The sequence below is a fragment of the Aphis gossypii genome, chromosome 2, assembly GCF_020184175.1.
Source record: "Aphis gossypii isolate Hap1 chromosome 2, ASM2018417v2, whole genome shotgun sequence".
Classification (NCBI taxonomy): domain Eukaryota; kingdom Metazoa; phylum Arthropoda; class Insecta; order Hemiptera; family Aphididae; genus Aphis; species Aphis gossypii.
Genome location: NC_065531.1, coordinates 28,427,021 through 28,445,124, shown reverse-complemented (window position 1 = coordinate 28,445,124; position 18,104 = coordinate 28,427,021). Strand labels below are relative to the sequence as shown.

At 35.0% G+C, this 18,104-nt stretch overlaps 1 protein-coding gene across 1 annotated transcript; it reads left to right on the top strand.

Annotated features, from left to right (window-relative positions):
- Positions 1–15,382: 15,382 nt before the first annotated feature.
- Positions 15,383–17,676, top strand: LOC114127090 (uncharacterized). The gene is made up of 2 exons (XM_027991223.2): positions 15,383–15,846; positions 17,042–17,676. The coding sequence occupies exons 1-2, from the start codon at positions 15,507–15,509 to the stop codon at positions 17,227–17,229; spliced, it is 528 nt and encodes a 175-aa protein (XP_027847024.2). The 5' UTR covers positions 15,383–15,506; the 3' UTR covers positions 17,230–17,676.
- Positions 17,677–18,104: the final 428 nt, after the last annotated feature.

The following is an 18,104-nucleotide window of genomic DNA, read 5'->3' as shown; positions in this document are numbered from 1 at the left end:
ATTGCCTAGGTATTGTGTGGATATTTTTGTTTTTATATGCGATGATATACAAGACTGTTGGGAAATGTCAATATTGTCAGTACAATTTACTATGTTATTTCTTGTCACTTAAAATGTATATAAATATAATATACTTTTAAAATTTAAATAATCTTATCCGACATTTTATACGATTCGATATAGGTCCATCAGAGATAATATCATAATATTATATAACGAGTGGATCCAATAATCGTGTTAAGAAAAGAAATTGACGTTGTTTTTTATAATTGTTTACCAGACTTAATGGCCAAATAATAAATCGTTGAGAATACTTGTAGACTTTAATGGTATATGTCTAATGGTATTTTACGCAATTAGTCCGAACGAGATATTTTTTGAGTGAAAAATATGTCGGTAAGTCGTTAAAAAAAATGCACACTGCAATGTGTTGCTTTGTGTCACGCCCGGTCTTAGAGGTTAAACAATTTTTAAAGCTCGTCGGTCTACCGACATGAAGTCATTACGATGATAATGCGATCATTCGACGATAAAACGTATAACAACAGCCAAAATAATATAATACCGACGGGAGATCCGTGTGAAACAAAAAAAAAAAATGTAATAAAAACCCCAGCGATGACCTGCACCGTCCGCTTCGATACGAACACGACAGGTATTCACGATGACGGTAATAAAACAATATACTCAACATCAGTGCTTAGAGTACTACGTCGTATACCCGCATATTGAGTTGTAATGTAAAAAAACGTTTTGTTGTGAAATACGCGAATTTGAAATCAAATTATTATTTAAATGTGCTCTTTTGAAAATAAATACAAAAGCAAATTTACTTATTATCAAACTTAAAGGTTATAATATTATCCAGCTAGGCCTTCTCGCAGGCTTTTATTGATTTTTAAATTTTTTTTAGTTATGTAAAACATTAACACATTAAAATTAAAATATCAAAAAAAGCCTACGGGTCGCCCTAGATAATATTATAACCTTAAAGTTTGATTTTAAGTAAATCGTATTGTTCTTGTATTAAATTCAACTGCAGCATGAAATCGATTCCGCTGAACCGCTAACGTTTTTTACGTTCGTAGGTTTTATTATAATAAATATATATTGCAGTTGCAGTGTGTCGCGCGTTATGGATTACCGTCGTCGTCGTCGTCGTCGTCGTTTATCGTTTAGACCTATAAAAATTATTATATATACCGTATACGTTAAACTCTCGAGTTCAATTTACGATCAGACGTGCGTTATTCGCTCATACATAATAATATATAAATATAAGAATATGTGTTGTACCTATATATAATATACGGCACGCTGCAACGCGTAATATGGTAATCGCGTGCGCGTACATAATATTATAATATGATAATAACACACACGTATATAGGTAGCTATAAATATCGAAAGCTCGCAGAAGACGTGCACCGCGACAGTAAGAGACGGTATAGGTACTCGCACATAGTTATATACCCGAAGCCTGCGACCAGGTCCATTTCGGGACCGGACCGGTGTTATAATATATAATGTAACGATACACGCGCGCACCGGGCAAGTTATAAACGCGGTATAACGTATACATAACATGGTATAGGTATAACGTATACATAACACGGTGTAGGTATAACGTATTTTTTTTTAATATGCACGGACGGTCCGAGCAGCTAGACGTGTCCGTCAGTTTGCCATTGCGGTCACACACGACCGGTGCAGGTGCAGCGCGCGCGGCTGTCCTTTTCGGTCGCATAAATAACGCGAGAGACGTCTGTCGCGATGACGGACGTCGACGGTCGTACATAATATTATTATACTGTTGCAGCAGCAGTGCACTCGGTGTGTGCACTTTATACACTGCATTATACGATAGTACCTACTGCAGGCAGACGGATTGTGCGGCGGCGTGTACTCGACGACGAGACGGCGGAGTTGGGAGCCGTTTGGCTTTCTCCAGCTGTAGGTATGTGCGAAAACGTCAACGCGGTCCAAAACGACGGTCGTCGCGGGTCGCAGCGTGTGACAAACGATATCTTTTATAGACTAAATCCCAGTACGAGTCGATCCTCGAGTGTGTACCCGTTTACCGATATTTAAACCGGCCAATTGATTCTGCGGAGCATTTGCGAACGAGTAGATTATCTTTTCGTCATAATAATATTATATCAGTGTTGTGGGAAATATGATGAATGAATAGCGAAGTATTTATGAGAGAAATGGTGCACGAGCGTATGACCGCATAGGCGATTTTTCGTCTTCTCCCCGTTATTCCCTTACTATAATCGTACGGGAAAAATGTGTCATCAATGACGACGATTGACCAAATTTAATAGCAAAAAAAAAAAAGAAGAATTGTCAACTTACTTTTACCGTGATGGTCTAGCGTCGATTTAGACAGGAGTTCGGGAATCGACTATGTGTGTACCGGAAATCAATTCATACGTCTCCCAAATGAACTCGAGAATCAATTAATACATTTTAAGTAGGCAAGTCTCGAGAATCAACTCATCCGAACTGAAATGCTTGTAAATTCTCCCATACATCAGTCACTCAAGTCTGTCTGCCGCATACTTACGTAACCCCGGTATATAGGTTATGGTTAGGGTACGTATAACTGGTCACTGGTGTATTTGTATCACTCGCCGTCGGAGACGAGAAAGTATTTTGAAAACGAGTATTTTAACAGTTTCATCGCATAAACCGTGATGAGTACCTGACACCGTCGGGTCTGATAAAAAAAAAGATAGTATATCAATTTTTTCGATTGACAATGATATAATTATATACTTATTCTGTTAAAAATTATTATCATTTAAACCGATTGCAATCATTGCAATAGTAACCGTTCTATTACCTATAATATAACTGGCACAGTCGTCATTGTTGACCATTAATCGATTATATAGATATAATTTTGTTCGTCTACTCTATGTATAGACTACACGGTTAAAAGGTGATACTCGTAGGTACATATTTTGTAAATGTATCATATTATTATAGAATTGGCGTTTTTAACCGGCAACGAAGTGCACGGGATCAGCTAGTATATATAAAATAATGTATATGAGTTTTTTTTTTTTTGGTTTTACTTTCATGATAAGAACATTCATACAAAATCGCTGCTTTTTATTATTTTTACGGTAAACTACGGGTACTGACGGGTACCATCATTCTTGTCGCCTTCAGCGCGATTATCGTTGCACATTATATTGTACTACGTACTCCATAAATCACCGTTGTAATGTAATGTTTTTCACTCACGCAGACCTCGAGTTCGATAAGGTCGGATGGCCAGTACGGACTCGGGTACGAGATTGTGCTTAACGACCGTCTTCGGGGATTCTTCGCTTAGCGCAATCCACCCGACGTTGTCACACGGCGTGTAATATTATAATAATCGTAGCTCGTAAAACACAGAAGGCGCCGTAAAACTTCTGGCAAGCTTACGAAAGGTCTTTCCGTTTTTTTTTTTTTGTTTTGTCGAGTCGTGTTTTATTTATTTATATATATTTCTTTTAACGCGCGGTCCAGCGGACGTATTATTTTACACGAATACTAACTTAATAATTACACACACACACACATTCCCATTCAACTATTATACATACCTACTTTGTCTAAACAGATGTATAGTAGTAATCGAGTTGACGATACATTATATCAGTCATAATATAAGACTTACCGTTCGCGTGCATCGAGAATTATTATTTTCCGCAAAATCCATTACGTTTTCAGTACATTTAGGCACTTATTCCTCTTTTCATACGATGTTCGTATCGAGTATGTTTGTGTATTTATTTAATATGTTCGTAATGTTAAAAACATCAAATATGCATACTAATTGTATGTATGATGTGCCAAACGAATACGGAATAACGACTGCAGACAGATATCACGTTAAGAATATTGACACGTAAACGATGAATAGTGTACTTTTCCATTGTTATCATAAATTAAATTCCACGAATCTATGACAGCTGACCTATATTATTGTAGCTAGTGTTTGCTTTCGATGATACGAACCGTTCCTGTTTTTATTACGTCGTAGAAAATATGTTAATAAATCCATTTTTACGATTTCGTCTCGTAACAATATTCGACGGAGGACTGTCGAACACGTAGTTATTGATTTTTAAAAACGTACCTGACGCGAATGACGTGTCGCTTTACTTTTCATTTGACAGTTATCACTCAACGTTTACGGATGATAACTCGCTGCAGTATAATATGTGATCGGGTGTTCACGACCAGGTCGGCGTGATTATAGTTTCGATCGTCGGTAATAACTGTGGAGAGAGATGTGAAATACAAAATTGATATGAGAAATTTAGTGATTTGTGTCGTTCGGACAATAAAGTTCGAAACTTTATCTCGGCTTCCACCGCCGTCACGCCACCGTCGATATAATATAATAGTATATTTTGATATTTACTCTTCCGCGAACAAACGTTTATCGCGTGACGGTGGCGGAGATTGCGTGTCGCCTGCCCGCTTCCTCCCGAAGAGATTTATGGCCGTCTGGTACTATTACTACCGTCGTTATTATTATTTTTTCCTCTTTTTTTTTTGGCCCCTTAACGGCCCTTTTTTAAAATATTACGACGGCGGACGAGTCGTAAAAACATATTATTATATACATACGTCGTCGTCGTCGTCGTGGACGTGATGGGGACGCGAGGGAATTGGAATCGACGCCGCGTGCTTTATACCGATAATTCCGTTTTTATGGTTACGATTGTTTTCGAATATTACGGCCTGTTCACGCACCGGGTTTCTCCGAGTTTCCGTCTAATCCCCCCTCGCCCCCCGCCGCACAATTTTTATTGTCTTCGGCCCCGTTTGAAACTCAAATGGTCATAAAAACGTCTTAACGTACGCACACAGGGCGTTTCGATTTTGACCGAGGTGCACATATACGTACGTCGTTCGCCTTATTGTGTATTTTTTGATTTAAGACCACCATTCACCAGGTATAATATAGTGGCGATTGAGTCTTTTCGATTTTTCGACAATGGTGATAAAACGTGTCAATTTTTATTTCGACACGATTTAAGACCACGCACGCTCACACTAAACGTTAATGTAAGTAAACACCAGGACGGGTTAATACCCATTTCAAATAAGTCTCCTAAAAAAAAAAAAAATTAAAACTTTAAAAAGTATATTGAAAGGTGTGGACTTGTAGCGAGAAAGCTCGAGATTTGGACTTCATAGTCAATCGAAGTTACTCAAAAACCGTAGTGGGTATATTAATCACACTCAAGTATGACTGGAGACATTTATTTTTATCAATGTTATACCGATATTATCGACGACACTTGCAAGGCCGTCGAAGTGGTTATCTCGTGCCGTACGTGGGTGAAACGTTGACATTTCGTCGTTTATAATATTATATCGTGTCGACAAAAAATGTTTTATAATCAAATTAACTCGTCACATCGATGACCGAATCGTGAAAACATCGGGGCCAAATTAATTTTGTCAATTACCTATTTTTATATTGTCGGTACGTGACTGAGTGTGTTACGTATTGGCGTACGTTTTTGAAACGACCGTAACAGCGAAGTGTTGACGTAATCCAATGTCACTACAAATAATATTATTTACAACGCGCTTATTATCAATTAAAAACGATTTTCGCGACAACCGATAAAATAAAAGATAAATATATGGCGCCACCGCGGTATAAGGTGTATCGCATTCAATATAACGGCGGTGGAACGTTCGACGAATTTCGGTAATTCGTTCTAGGCACACTTTCCAAAATGTGCGTACCATATAATAATAATAATGCTATTACAATGTATTATTATCGTTGTTGTTATTATTATTATATTATTATTATGTTACCTGTCCTATTTCGGACGCAAAAAAGCAGCTGGTGACAGACGTCTAATTTTTAGTCGTACGCTGCTGCGGCAACGGTAAAAAAAAAAAAAAAACTATACAATCGGAGCACGAATTCGGACGTCCAGAGGATGATTTCGCCTTTAACGACGAAACGTTTCGTTTGAACGGCATGCTCAAAGCGCCACATATTATATTGACATGTAGAACAATAACAGTCAATAATGTTTTGGTCGAGAGTATAGGTATATTATTATATTCCGGTGTTTCATGATGGAAAATTCAATGCCGTCGATGTTTTTGAACGTGAAACAATGTTTTCCGTACTTACTACTTGCACAAAGGTTACAATAAACCTGATAAATGGTTTAGATTTTATGTAACTTAAAAAAAGGTAGCCATTACGAATGCAAAACTGTCAAAACTGAAAAAAAAACAATAAAATAAATCTAGTATAAATTATGATATTATATTATTATCATAATCAGTCGATTTATCACGTAATCTATACGATGTAATAGTATAATATTGCATATTAATGATACTTGCAACACTTAGCTGTTTACGGGCGTCATGGTATCTGCCTATCGACCAAATTGCAAAAATAAATTAATAAGTCTTAAAAATAAGATATAGTTCTTAGCGATAGCGAATAGGATCTCCAGCGGTGCTCAAAGGTTTACAATAAAAGTGTTAAAATTATAAAGAAAAATGTACAATGGTTTTATCAATATCGAAACTCTGAGTCTCATTTGGTCGATAACGTAAAGGATACTAATTGAATTGTGGATGATGATTCCATATTGGACTTAGGAACTTGGCACATGAACCTCGTCCTTACAGCATATACTCCATCAAAGCTCTAAGTCGGCGTATCACAGTCACTTTTTGTATTAATACCGTTTCAACCGATCGTCATCACTGCACCATGAATTGAAGTCTCCGATTTTTTAGCTGCATAACTACCAATATGTTTTCTTTATATTATATAAATTTAATTATAACTTGTAATTTAAATATCTGATTCATATTTGGTGTAGGAACTTCACTCAAAAATTGGTGATTAAATTGTTAGGAGTAAAAGGAGACCATTTTCAAAAACTCAAAAATAAATCATTGGATAATATATTTTATCAGCAGATGAATAGGTAAATCAAAAATCTATAAATATTGCCAGTTCTATTTGTTGTATATTTCAAATCCATCCTGTAATATAATAAATATCTCGATTTCAAATTCGTTCCAAAATACACTATCTAAATCCGTTTAAACTAAATATTAAATTATCTTTGTACACGTTAAAATTGTTATCGAAATTTGAGTTTATACGATAAAAAAGTTAATACAAAAAATATTTTTAAGGTAATTCGATTTTATACTCGACATTCCTGAATAATGTCATAGTTTTTTGTGACCTAATTTAATATATTATTACGCTAGCGGTACTACACTTTAACCCACCGCGACCATTTAAGCCATCATACTCGTATAGTCGTATATCGCCAAGTCATATTCACATATTATTGCACTTAATAGTGACATAGCTGCAGTCTGTAATCTTCATCCAACGCGGTTATTCGAATTTTCCGACGATAATATTATTTTCATTTTATATTATTATAATTCACCCGTTGCGCAATTCACGCGAGCCGTTGGTGCTGCCGCCGCGGAGGACAGACAATAGAATCGTATTGCTGTAGCAGCAGCGTTATTATTATTATTTTTTTTTTTTGTCCAACGCCATTATTTATAATAACATGCTTTTGTCATGTGTTTGTGTGTATGAGTGTGTGCCGTTGACGTCGACCTGGCGCCAAACTATATTTTTTGTATTGTCATGTGGAAAAAAATCACTCTTTCGCGCGTACAAACACACTCACACAAAAGCGCGCTCGGTTATTCGTAAACCATATCATTATAATATGTTTATGCCATATATATATATATATATTTTCATTTTATTTTCGGTCGCGAGATTTCACACCGCGTTATTATTACCGAGGTGCGTTTACCTTGTAACTACTGCATGCGAGCGAGTTACTCAACGGAAGTAGGTACACGTGTAAAATATTTGGATTTTTGACGACAGCGAATCCGGTGAAACGGATTCTTCGCACGTATTTCATATTAGTTTATTTTTAATAATTTTACACTGATGATATTATAATATAACAGATCTGCAAATGTAAATATTATGTTTACGCAAACGAATAATTATAATAGGTACCTATTAGTACGATTATTATTATTATTATTTTCAAGATTTCGATAAATCAATTCGATGTCGAGTTATAGTTTATCAATTTAGTTACAAATAGTTATAAAACAAAAATCGAGCGACACGTACAAATCTTTAACTGACATTACATCACGCACGCATATTCTAATCGTCGCAATACTACGTATAAAGGTCATACTATAAATAGAAGGGATGCAATAGCAATGATTCATTCTAGAATTGAAAGCAGGGACTTGAAATCCGACATTTAAATGTGACTCGGGACAATCAATATCAAAGTATATGACGTAGGTTAGATTCAATAAAAAACTACGTATTGACCACATCCTTCCATTTTTCAATAAGAGCTATGGTCCGTCGAATATAGGTGACAACGAGTTATTTGATTGGAAGTCAAATCATTCAAACCTGTTCTACAGCCTATACGTCTAAACGTGTGTGACTAAATTGACTTTTCAATTTGTCTAGTCAGTTTCCCTATTAAGTCAGATCGCAAGCTATAATATTGACCTAAATTATTATAAAAAATCGATCTCACTAATGGACAATAAAGTCTCACAGGATATTTTGTGTTATCAAACTCGCCATAGGATCTTTTTCTTTTCTTTTTTTTTTTTAGAAATCATAACACTTTCTTTCAATTGTGGCTTAGCCATTTAGCTATAGGCTTTTTCTGCATGAACACCAAACCTTAAGCCCGTGGAAAAAATACAACTATAAATGTAATTATCTTAAAATCCAAAATTTCTATGAAAAAAAAAAAAAATCACCCCGGATATGACCCTTAATTAATGTAATAGGTATACGTAATAAAAAAAAAAAGAAACCTATGTCACGACGTCCGTGAAAAAAAAAACAAAAACAGTATAATATAACATCGACAACAATACACCGTAAATCAAATACTATATTCCATATGTAGTAGTTGCATTATTTATTTATATATACTCGTAATACGATTTTATTTATAAAATAATAGTATACAACCGAAACACGCGCACAGCCTATATTCAGAAAAAAAAAATCATAAATAATAACGCCATGTTTTAAATCGATTAAAACATGATTTATATTATGTGTTCATTGCCTTTACTATAATAATACACGTTTGTATACATATATAGAGATAATAGTCGCGATCGTTCAAAAAGATAACACTTGATTTGCTTTTTTTGTTTTACGCAGTTAAACTATTTCTACTCCAGTATAATATAATATAATATGTTTTCCACGTAGTGTTTGATATTTAGAAGAACGTAATTGTTTAAGCTAATAAAATAGCTTATATCTATATATCTATGTATTAAAAAAGATTAACCTACACATACCTACCTATTATTATAAGAATGTTCTTTTTTTATTTGAACACCTGTTGGATTAAGCCTATATATAGTATACGTTTCAACGGGTTTAATTATTGCTTGAGTGTTTGCCGTGTTATATAGTTACCTTGTGGCTTGTGTTGATGACTTGATGAACACAGACCTCGTCTGATTAACTTATTGATTATTCAATAACAAATGTCATTTTGACGTATTATATAATTTATAGTACACAGTGCATAAACGTTAATAAAAGACGCACAATATCGTTTCGTAGAACGGCATAATTTAATTTTGTTTTTTCCGTTACTTGTTATAGGTACTTGGTCATTTTTGTGCACTCTGAATTTTTTATTTTTCATTACATATGCATATATGCCATTTGAAGTATATTTATTTCTTCTCAAATGGTAACCCTATTCTCAACCGTCAATTTGACCGATACTTATTTTTAATATTTCGTCATGCATTTTAGTGGTTTAACAAACTCAGTTAAAAATGAGCCAAACTAGTCGTTTGGCTAGTTATCAATTCACATTTTTTCAGTATTTTTCATTCCTGTGACTTGGACATATTTTTTTGATTTCATAGGTAGGTTAGTTAAATGTTCTGTTTATCGATTCGTTTCTTTTACAATTCATTATTTTTCAATTTATATAAATGGATAATATAATTTTAACAATAATAAATTAGTCAAAAGATAATTTAAATAAATAAATAAACTAGTACTCAATACAGAAAATTGCAGGGTTTGTGATAAGTGTATAAATAAATAATAAGTAGGTATAACTACTAACCGATAAGACAAAAATCAAATTTCGTCGCTTTGCGCAAAGTTATTCAGTGTCATATACCCTCAATATTATTGTATACACAATGTATATATAAAGTACATACACAACATGTAATAAAAATATTCCATTATACTCGCATGCTATAAAAACTAATAAATATAATATTATACATTCATATTATCTATTTACATATTATTATTATATCAAATGGTAAATTATATGTTTTTGTATTTGTTACTTCCGAGTCAATGCTTAAATTATACAAAGCTAAAACCGTTTTCAAATTTAGTATTAGATATGATATACTCTAAGAACTTATTTAAAAATATTCTGCGTTATATAATAACATATATTATATAAGTTGCCAGTTCGTTCTTATTTACATTATGTTATAATACATACATAAAACGTCTATAACTCATAGTGAGTCAGTTGTCTAATGTCTTTCGTTCGTGCCTGCATCAATAGTTATAATGTTATACACGTTTTTATTATTATTGTTTGCATTTCAGGCGATTATTTTATGACTGATTATTAGATGCTCATGGTATATCTCTAACTAAAATTTACACAGAGTCCTACACATCTACATATTCAAAAAACTATCCCACCAATATTAGGTTTTATTTTAAAGCAAATTTACTAATCATAAAAATTAAAAATCCTTTTTCTCTCAAATGTCTTTTCTAACTATGCCAGAAAATCTAGTTTACAAACAAAAAAAGATAATATAATAAAAAGTATAATATAATTTCAAATAGTTTCTAAAATATAAATAAAAAATTAATATTGCATAATATTAAAATATATCTTAAAACTTAATAGTACTACTAATCTACTGTTTTTGTCTTCGTGCACATTTCTTTTTATGTATTCCTCATCTTATTTATCCATTATATTATCATAAGTATAGGTTTAAGATATTCTTTAAAAAAAATCCATTGTTAAGAAATAATTAGAACAAAAATTATATTTTACTATAATTTGATGTCATTTAAAAACTATTGAGTATAAACAAACTTAACTTGATTAGGTTGTTACTATGGACAGTTTTTCAAACTTTTATTATGTATAATAATAGGTAATAGGCATACTATAATAATTTAAATTATTTATCAAATCGTCACTCTTTTAAATAAATCTCGTTGATGTAATGTAGGTACATATTATTAAGTACTATAAAAAGTTTCTATAGAAAAATTCGAAACTTTTAAATTTTTAAAAAAATGTTGGTTCTCAAGTCTTGTATTTTTTATTGACATTTCGCAATCAAGCTCTCATAAATACTTGAGTACTATTTATTCAATTTCTATCTCGGCAGACTTTTAGACTACAAAAAAAAAAGTTTCAAGACGGACGTTGACGTGTTTCTTTGATTTTTATTTCTGATCTTGTTCGTTCGGCTTGTATACCGAGTTAACACATTCTAACACGTCATAATCATTACTTCTGAACCTTATACGATAACACCGCTGTGTTAACAATATTGACCTCTATAAAGATAGCTACAGTTTACAGCCAGTATATACTATACAAGGTGTTACGACGGCGGTTATATAGTTATCAGTGTGTGCGGGCAATAAATACAAAATGGTAAAGCATGCGGTAGTTGTATTACGAACCATGTTTGTATATGGGTACCGTCGACCGGTAATGGAAATGTTAAATAAAAAAAATAAAAAAAATTGTTTAATCGTTACACGTCGTGTGAAAACTTTACGAGATGTCGTTTGTCACACACGACCGTATATATACACTATGCGAACACTATATCCACACATATACGCACAGACACGCACACATTTATCACTGTGAAAAAAAAAACCATCCTTACAATCTAACCAATTGCGTATGAAATTCAGATGAATTAAACGCGCGTGCTCGTTATTATAATATAATAATATATTACGATGACCAGACCTCGAGCGGGTTCTAATTGGCCAGTCGCGTGTTATCGTTGACCGATAAAATACAACACACGTAATAAAATATATAGGTAGGAACCTACCGGGACAAGAGTTACACATCAAATATTATATGCATATATTGTATTAATATAATATTGTGTACATAGAGGTTCGAACGTATAGATGAGGGCTGGTTTGATGAAAATCTGTAAGTATATAAATTGTGGGTCCGAGTACAGTGGTGGACTGCAGGAAAAGAGTATATATATATATATATAGTCGACCTTTTCAACCCGTCACATACATCATCCGGCGGTGGTGGAGGTGGACGTACAAATCCGGGAGGAGGCGGCGGCGGCGGTGGCGGTAGCGTAAAACTCATTTTGATTTATGACCCAAAAAGCACAAACTCGCACACAGAAAGATATAGATTTAATGTTCTGACCCTGGCGAAATATGATTTTCGGCAAGCGGAAACTGTCAGGTCGTTCATCAACCACACTGCCGGCCGGGTATCGATCGTCCACCGCCTGTAGGTATAAACCCCATTAAAGAGGCGAAAAGACCGTATTTTTATACGTTATCCCTCATCTCCCATCCCTTAACACGCCGGCAGTACACTTTGGTGTGATTTAATACCCAGCCTTACACACAAACACACGTGTTTTTGAGGCTTTTGATAATTGGCGCGTATCATTAGTACTATACAACTGTGACATAGCGGGTTCGTCTTATTGATGTCACACTACCGCACTCGAGACGATACTGTTGATACTTCCAATGCATTGCTGGCTGAAATAATAGAAACCCGATACAATTTTGGAAAATATAAATAGATAATTAAAGACAAGAACGCAGTTTCGGGCATTGAAAAGGATAAACAATCAAATTTCAGCTACCTCTTTTTATCATAATATCCTTATTGGTTCACATCGTTAATATCCATTTACGTATATTATTATATAACCCTCATCATACATCCGTTCTATTTACATTTATGGCTGTGACAACGACTCATACCGTTCTAAAGCTGATTGACATAATTGCATCCGTTGATTGGACACGAGTTAAAAAATATTTCGTTGTTGTATAAATAAAATTTCTACTTTCCAGTGTAAATTTAAAAAAAAATATTTGTTTCAATAAAAATTACACTATATTGTATTATTATAAATTACAATACCATATTGCATATATTTTATGAAAGTAGTAAATAGAGTCGTATAGATACTTGAATATCAATAAAATTATTCAATTTATCATCAATCCTGTATTGGCTTGTGTTCAAGAAACATTCAGAGACGGTGGAAATATTTCTACATTTTTTTATATCAGTAAAATTACTTAATTATAGTGTCCAAAATGTGAGAACGGTGTTTATAAAAAAAATACTTAAGCACATAATTTTAAGTGTGTTTACTGGTAACATTTAAATGACTACAGATTATTACACGTCAAGTTAATAAATTTCAAGCAAATAGATGCTACACAACTACACGAGTGCAGAGCAGTATAATATATACCAATACATTATTGGCATGCGTACGTGCACAACTACAATAAGACACGAATTGAGGTAATATAATATAGCGTATTATAGAAGAGTGGCATTTTTTTTCGGATAAAAGCTTCGTCGATCGATTTCAATACGACACGATATCAAACTATAATATTATTATCTTTTTTTATTTTTAGGCTTCAGTTGTGTAACTACTCCCCGAAGCCGGTTTGCGTCTTAAGATAGTTATTTGTTCTATTATTGATTACCTGCACACTCAATACTAATGCTAATAAAATACAATATTATTTTGTAAAAAACAAACGTTTTATTCGTGCAGTGATTTATAATTATTGTAAAAGATACATCACGGACAATGTACTTTTCAAAAGTACACGGTTTTTAAACAAAAAATAGAAACTCACACTCGAAGGCAAATCGGACCTTGTAAACATCATAACATTTGTCCCACACTATGATTTATATATATAAGTATATGTAATATTAAAAACTTTTTGAAATTGCGCGTGACACGACATATGTCGTCGTAGTCTGCTACAGGTGGGTATAATATATTATACGAGTGTATACGCGTATATCTATATATATATATATTTGACGGGCATTTGTCATTAACGCGTGGAAACAGCCGGAAAAAATTCTTTTGTGTGGGCGGCCGCGCCCTTTGTTGTTTTTCGACGCGTGAACCGTGTCTTGTCCCCGACGCCTTTGACTAGATGGGAAGCGACAAGTCGTCGGAATTGATACGCACGCTGCCGGTGTTTGCCGCTTCTATACAAACGCATAATATATATATTAAATTATACACACGTTAAATGTTTAATTGCGGGTCTAGGAAACCGATTGGGCGTGAACGTCTCGCGCATTTCCGTGCGATTAAAATATTATCATCGCAGTCGCGGGGCTCGAATATAATTGAAACGCGCTCGCCGGCAAAGGATCGCTCTTCGCGTATAACATAATGACTCGTGTGACACCGTAGTTGTACTATACGGTGGCGGTGTGACGGTATATACTCGGTTAGTGGTTATATATATATATATATACATCGGTACAAGCGCGCACAAGCTGTTAATCGAGTTTGAAATACGCTTTTGTGTAAGACGACTCGACGATTCCGGTGTGTGTGTGTGTGTGTGTGTGTGTGTAAAACGGCCGTTAACGACGCGGATCGGGTCGACTTTTACTGCTTACACGCTCGTTGTCACGGCTAATCGTCACAGATAATCAACCGCCACTGCCGCTCCCGTCGACCGTAACGTTTTCGGACGCCGAGATACGTCCCCCCCGTTGGGGAAGGGTATTTCCGGCCGTAGTGACGGGCCGCGAACGGGGTGGCGACCAGTCCCCGAATCTGACGTGCTTCCGAGTGTATACGACGCTGTACGCATAGTATAATACAGTGTGTGTGTGTGTATACCGAGCTCGATATGATATTTTATATAGGTACGATGATAGTATATTATAATATAATATCGTTTGAGCCGTAACGATATACAATAACAATTATAAACGACCTCGCGGCGCGCACACGCTCGCTCGTACAAAGGAAACGGGCGGACTGCCGAGTGATTGATGACTGCGGCGCAGCGTGTCTAAACGATTTCTGGACGAAAACCGTGTGTACGGCGGCGGTGTGTATCGGAATGGGAGAAAACGACAGCGAGAGGCCTCGACGAAAACGAAACGTTTTAATTTTTTTTTTTCCCCGTTGCCACGTAATAATATTAATAATTATCATAATGTTACTGTATTATACGACGCGTATATATAAATCAAAACAATCGCGTGTTTGTGTTATTACAGCAAAACGATTCGTGTCGATCGCCTGCCGGACGGCCGAAAACTATACGCGGCTGACGTACGCCGTTCGGAAGAAGACGTATGGCAAACAGCTATCGCCATAGTTGTCCCTCGGCACAGACGTCTAACCGTTCGTCCGACAACGGCCGGGATGACTACCGTCCGAAATATCAGTTGTCGGAAGTCGATCATTGCGGGCTACACGGCGGTCACGGCGGATACTTGTCGCTCGTCGTGAGCTGGCTGCAGCGGGCGTTCTGCTGCCACCGCGAAGTCGGGAGGCCGACGGATCCGCGACCCGCACGGGTCCGATTTCCCAAAAAACTTGTCGTTTTCGTGGAGCGCGACCGCAAAGGCAACGTTTACGCCGTCCTGGAAAAGCCTTCGTCGTCTCTGCAGTCGCCGAAAACGCACGTCCGCGGTAAGTTACGAAACGACGACTGCTGCAGCGGTGAGTCTTAAACCTGCAGTGACGGCGTTCCGAGCAGTGTTCGTGTTCCGCCGATGTCGTCGAAAATTCGACCCGTTTTTCCGTCTTTTCATTCCGTACGCGGTCGCTAAATCTCGGCCCTTAATATCTATTATGATGATATTCGTATTATATACGGCAGTACACGTTACTGCAAACATTATTTAGTTCTGAAATATGATGTATAGTTTTCGTTTTCACAATAAAATATTGTTTTTTATTTGAAATTATTGTCGATCGCGCAATAAGATAAAAAATAACGTTCGTTAAGTATTTAAAGTTATTAAATCGTTACTCAAAATATAAATTTGAAACGGTGACAATAATATTGTTGTATGGTATCGCGTGTAACTACTTATCGTGGTCAGTAAACCAAACAATGAAATAACGATTATATAGTACATTATATTTACCAACATAAATTTTAATGACACAGAGTAGTTAAAGTTGCTAACAATTATTTACGACGTAATTGTGTTTTATTTTTTTACGAAATAGTGCGCAATGCATAATATTTTTTATTGTACAATCTAGTTAAAATGTGATTTATAAACAATATTATTATTACGGATGTCCGTAACACGCTTAATATAGATAATACCTACTTCGATTGTTATTCTCGAGTGTTCGACTATAATAGAAACTTGTATCGTCATAATAAAGGTATTACAATAAAATATTAACATATTATAATATAGATACAGGATAAGCGTATGCGTGTAAAGCTAAATATTATTTACGAGTGTATACGTTTCAATTCGACGCGCATAAATCACACACGGCCAACCATCAACAATAACGCAGTTTTGTTCGTGTGCGTATACATAAGTAAAAAAAAAAAAAGTACATTGTACTCGTTTATATTATTATTGTTATATTATTATATCACCAACTATTCTATAATAACGAGTGGTCCGGTATAATATTAAAATATTGTTGTCGGAGGGGTTGTGTTCGGAAGGGCGACGACCGCGGTTGACGACGACAACGAAGACAAATAATACATAAAAGATTGCGGCAGATAAACGTTTCGCGATTGCATTCGAATCCCGGTGTGTGTATTGCACACCCGTCAGCTGTCATAATTTTCTTTTTGGTTTTATTGTTATTATTTATCATTTTTTTTTTTTTTTTTAACATCTTTCAGATAATGTCACCGATATTTTAACACGCCTTTATGGGTCTCCAACGCTCGTTGCGTACACACAACAGCGGTTGATGGCGGTGGCGGCGACGACGACAATACCGACTGCGACGACGACCCCTTTTTGGATGGCCCTTGTTTGCGGTCTGCCGTTTCACGGGGTTCAGACCGAACGACAGGCCGCGTGTTAAACGGCTAATAATGTAATGACTCAAAGGCACGCCACCCCATTCATCACCTGCCGCCACCGCTGCTACCATTGGAGACTGAAGCATACTTGTACACTTCAATTCGCATTTTTGTACCTAATTTAATATAGAACTATGCGTGCTTTTATATTAAAAAAAAAAAAATCAAAGTGGTGACGACAGCTTTTAACGCCGGTTTTGGTGTACGTACAATTTATAGTCGAACGGATTTTCGTAACGACGATACGATGTTATTCTAAACAGTACCTTAGCATGGTTACCGCCTATAGCCCTATGGTTTCGTAAATATTAGCCAGGTGGGTTACGGCGACGGTTCACAGTTAAATACCAAACTGAGGAAGTTATATATATATATTAAAATAAAAACAGATTATTTTATATATTTCAACGTTTTTTTTTTTAGAAATAATAAAATTAACAAGTGTCAAAATGTGGTACAATATTTGTTTTTTTTATGGTTTTGTTAAAAATCACGTACGTTAACTTCCAGTTGACTTACAAGTTCTAGTTGGAACTTTTAAAGTCGTTCTCTTGTGAGTGTATTATTGAATATTATCATGTTATATTTAACGATTATACTTCTCTCGTAGTACTTACTTTCGCACAGAGTTAAAAGTTGTGTATACGTATTGGTGTTTTACATGACAGCAATTATAGTATTACACTGTTAGTACTGAAACAAAAAATGGTGATGAAATACGCAATAATATTTTTTTATCTACGTGTAATTTAACAATATGTATTAAAGTTCTTAGTCGAATTTAAACTTCAGGTTCATTACTAATTAAATGTAATTAATTAATGTGTTTAATAGGGAGTTTGCAATGAAAGAAGAAATTCATTATATATTTAACTAA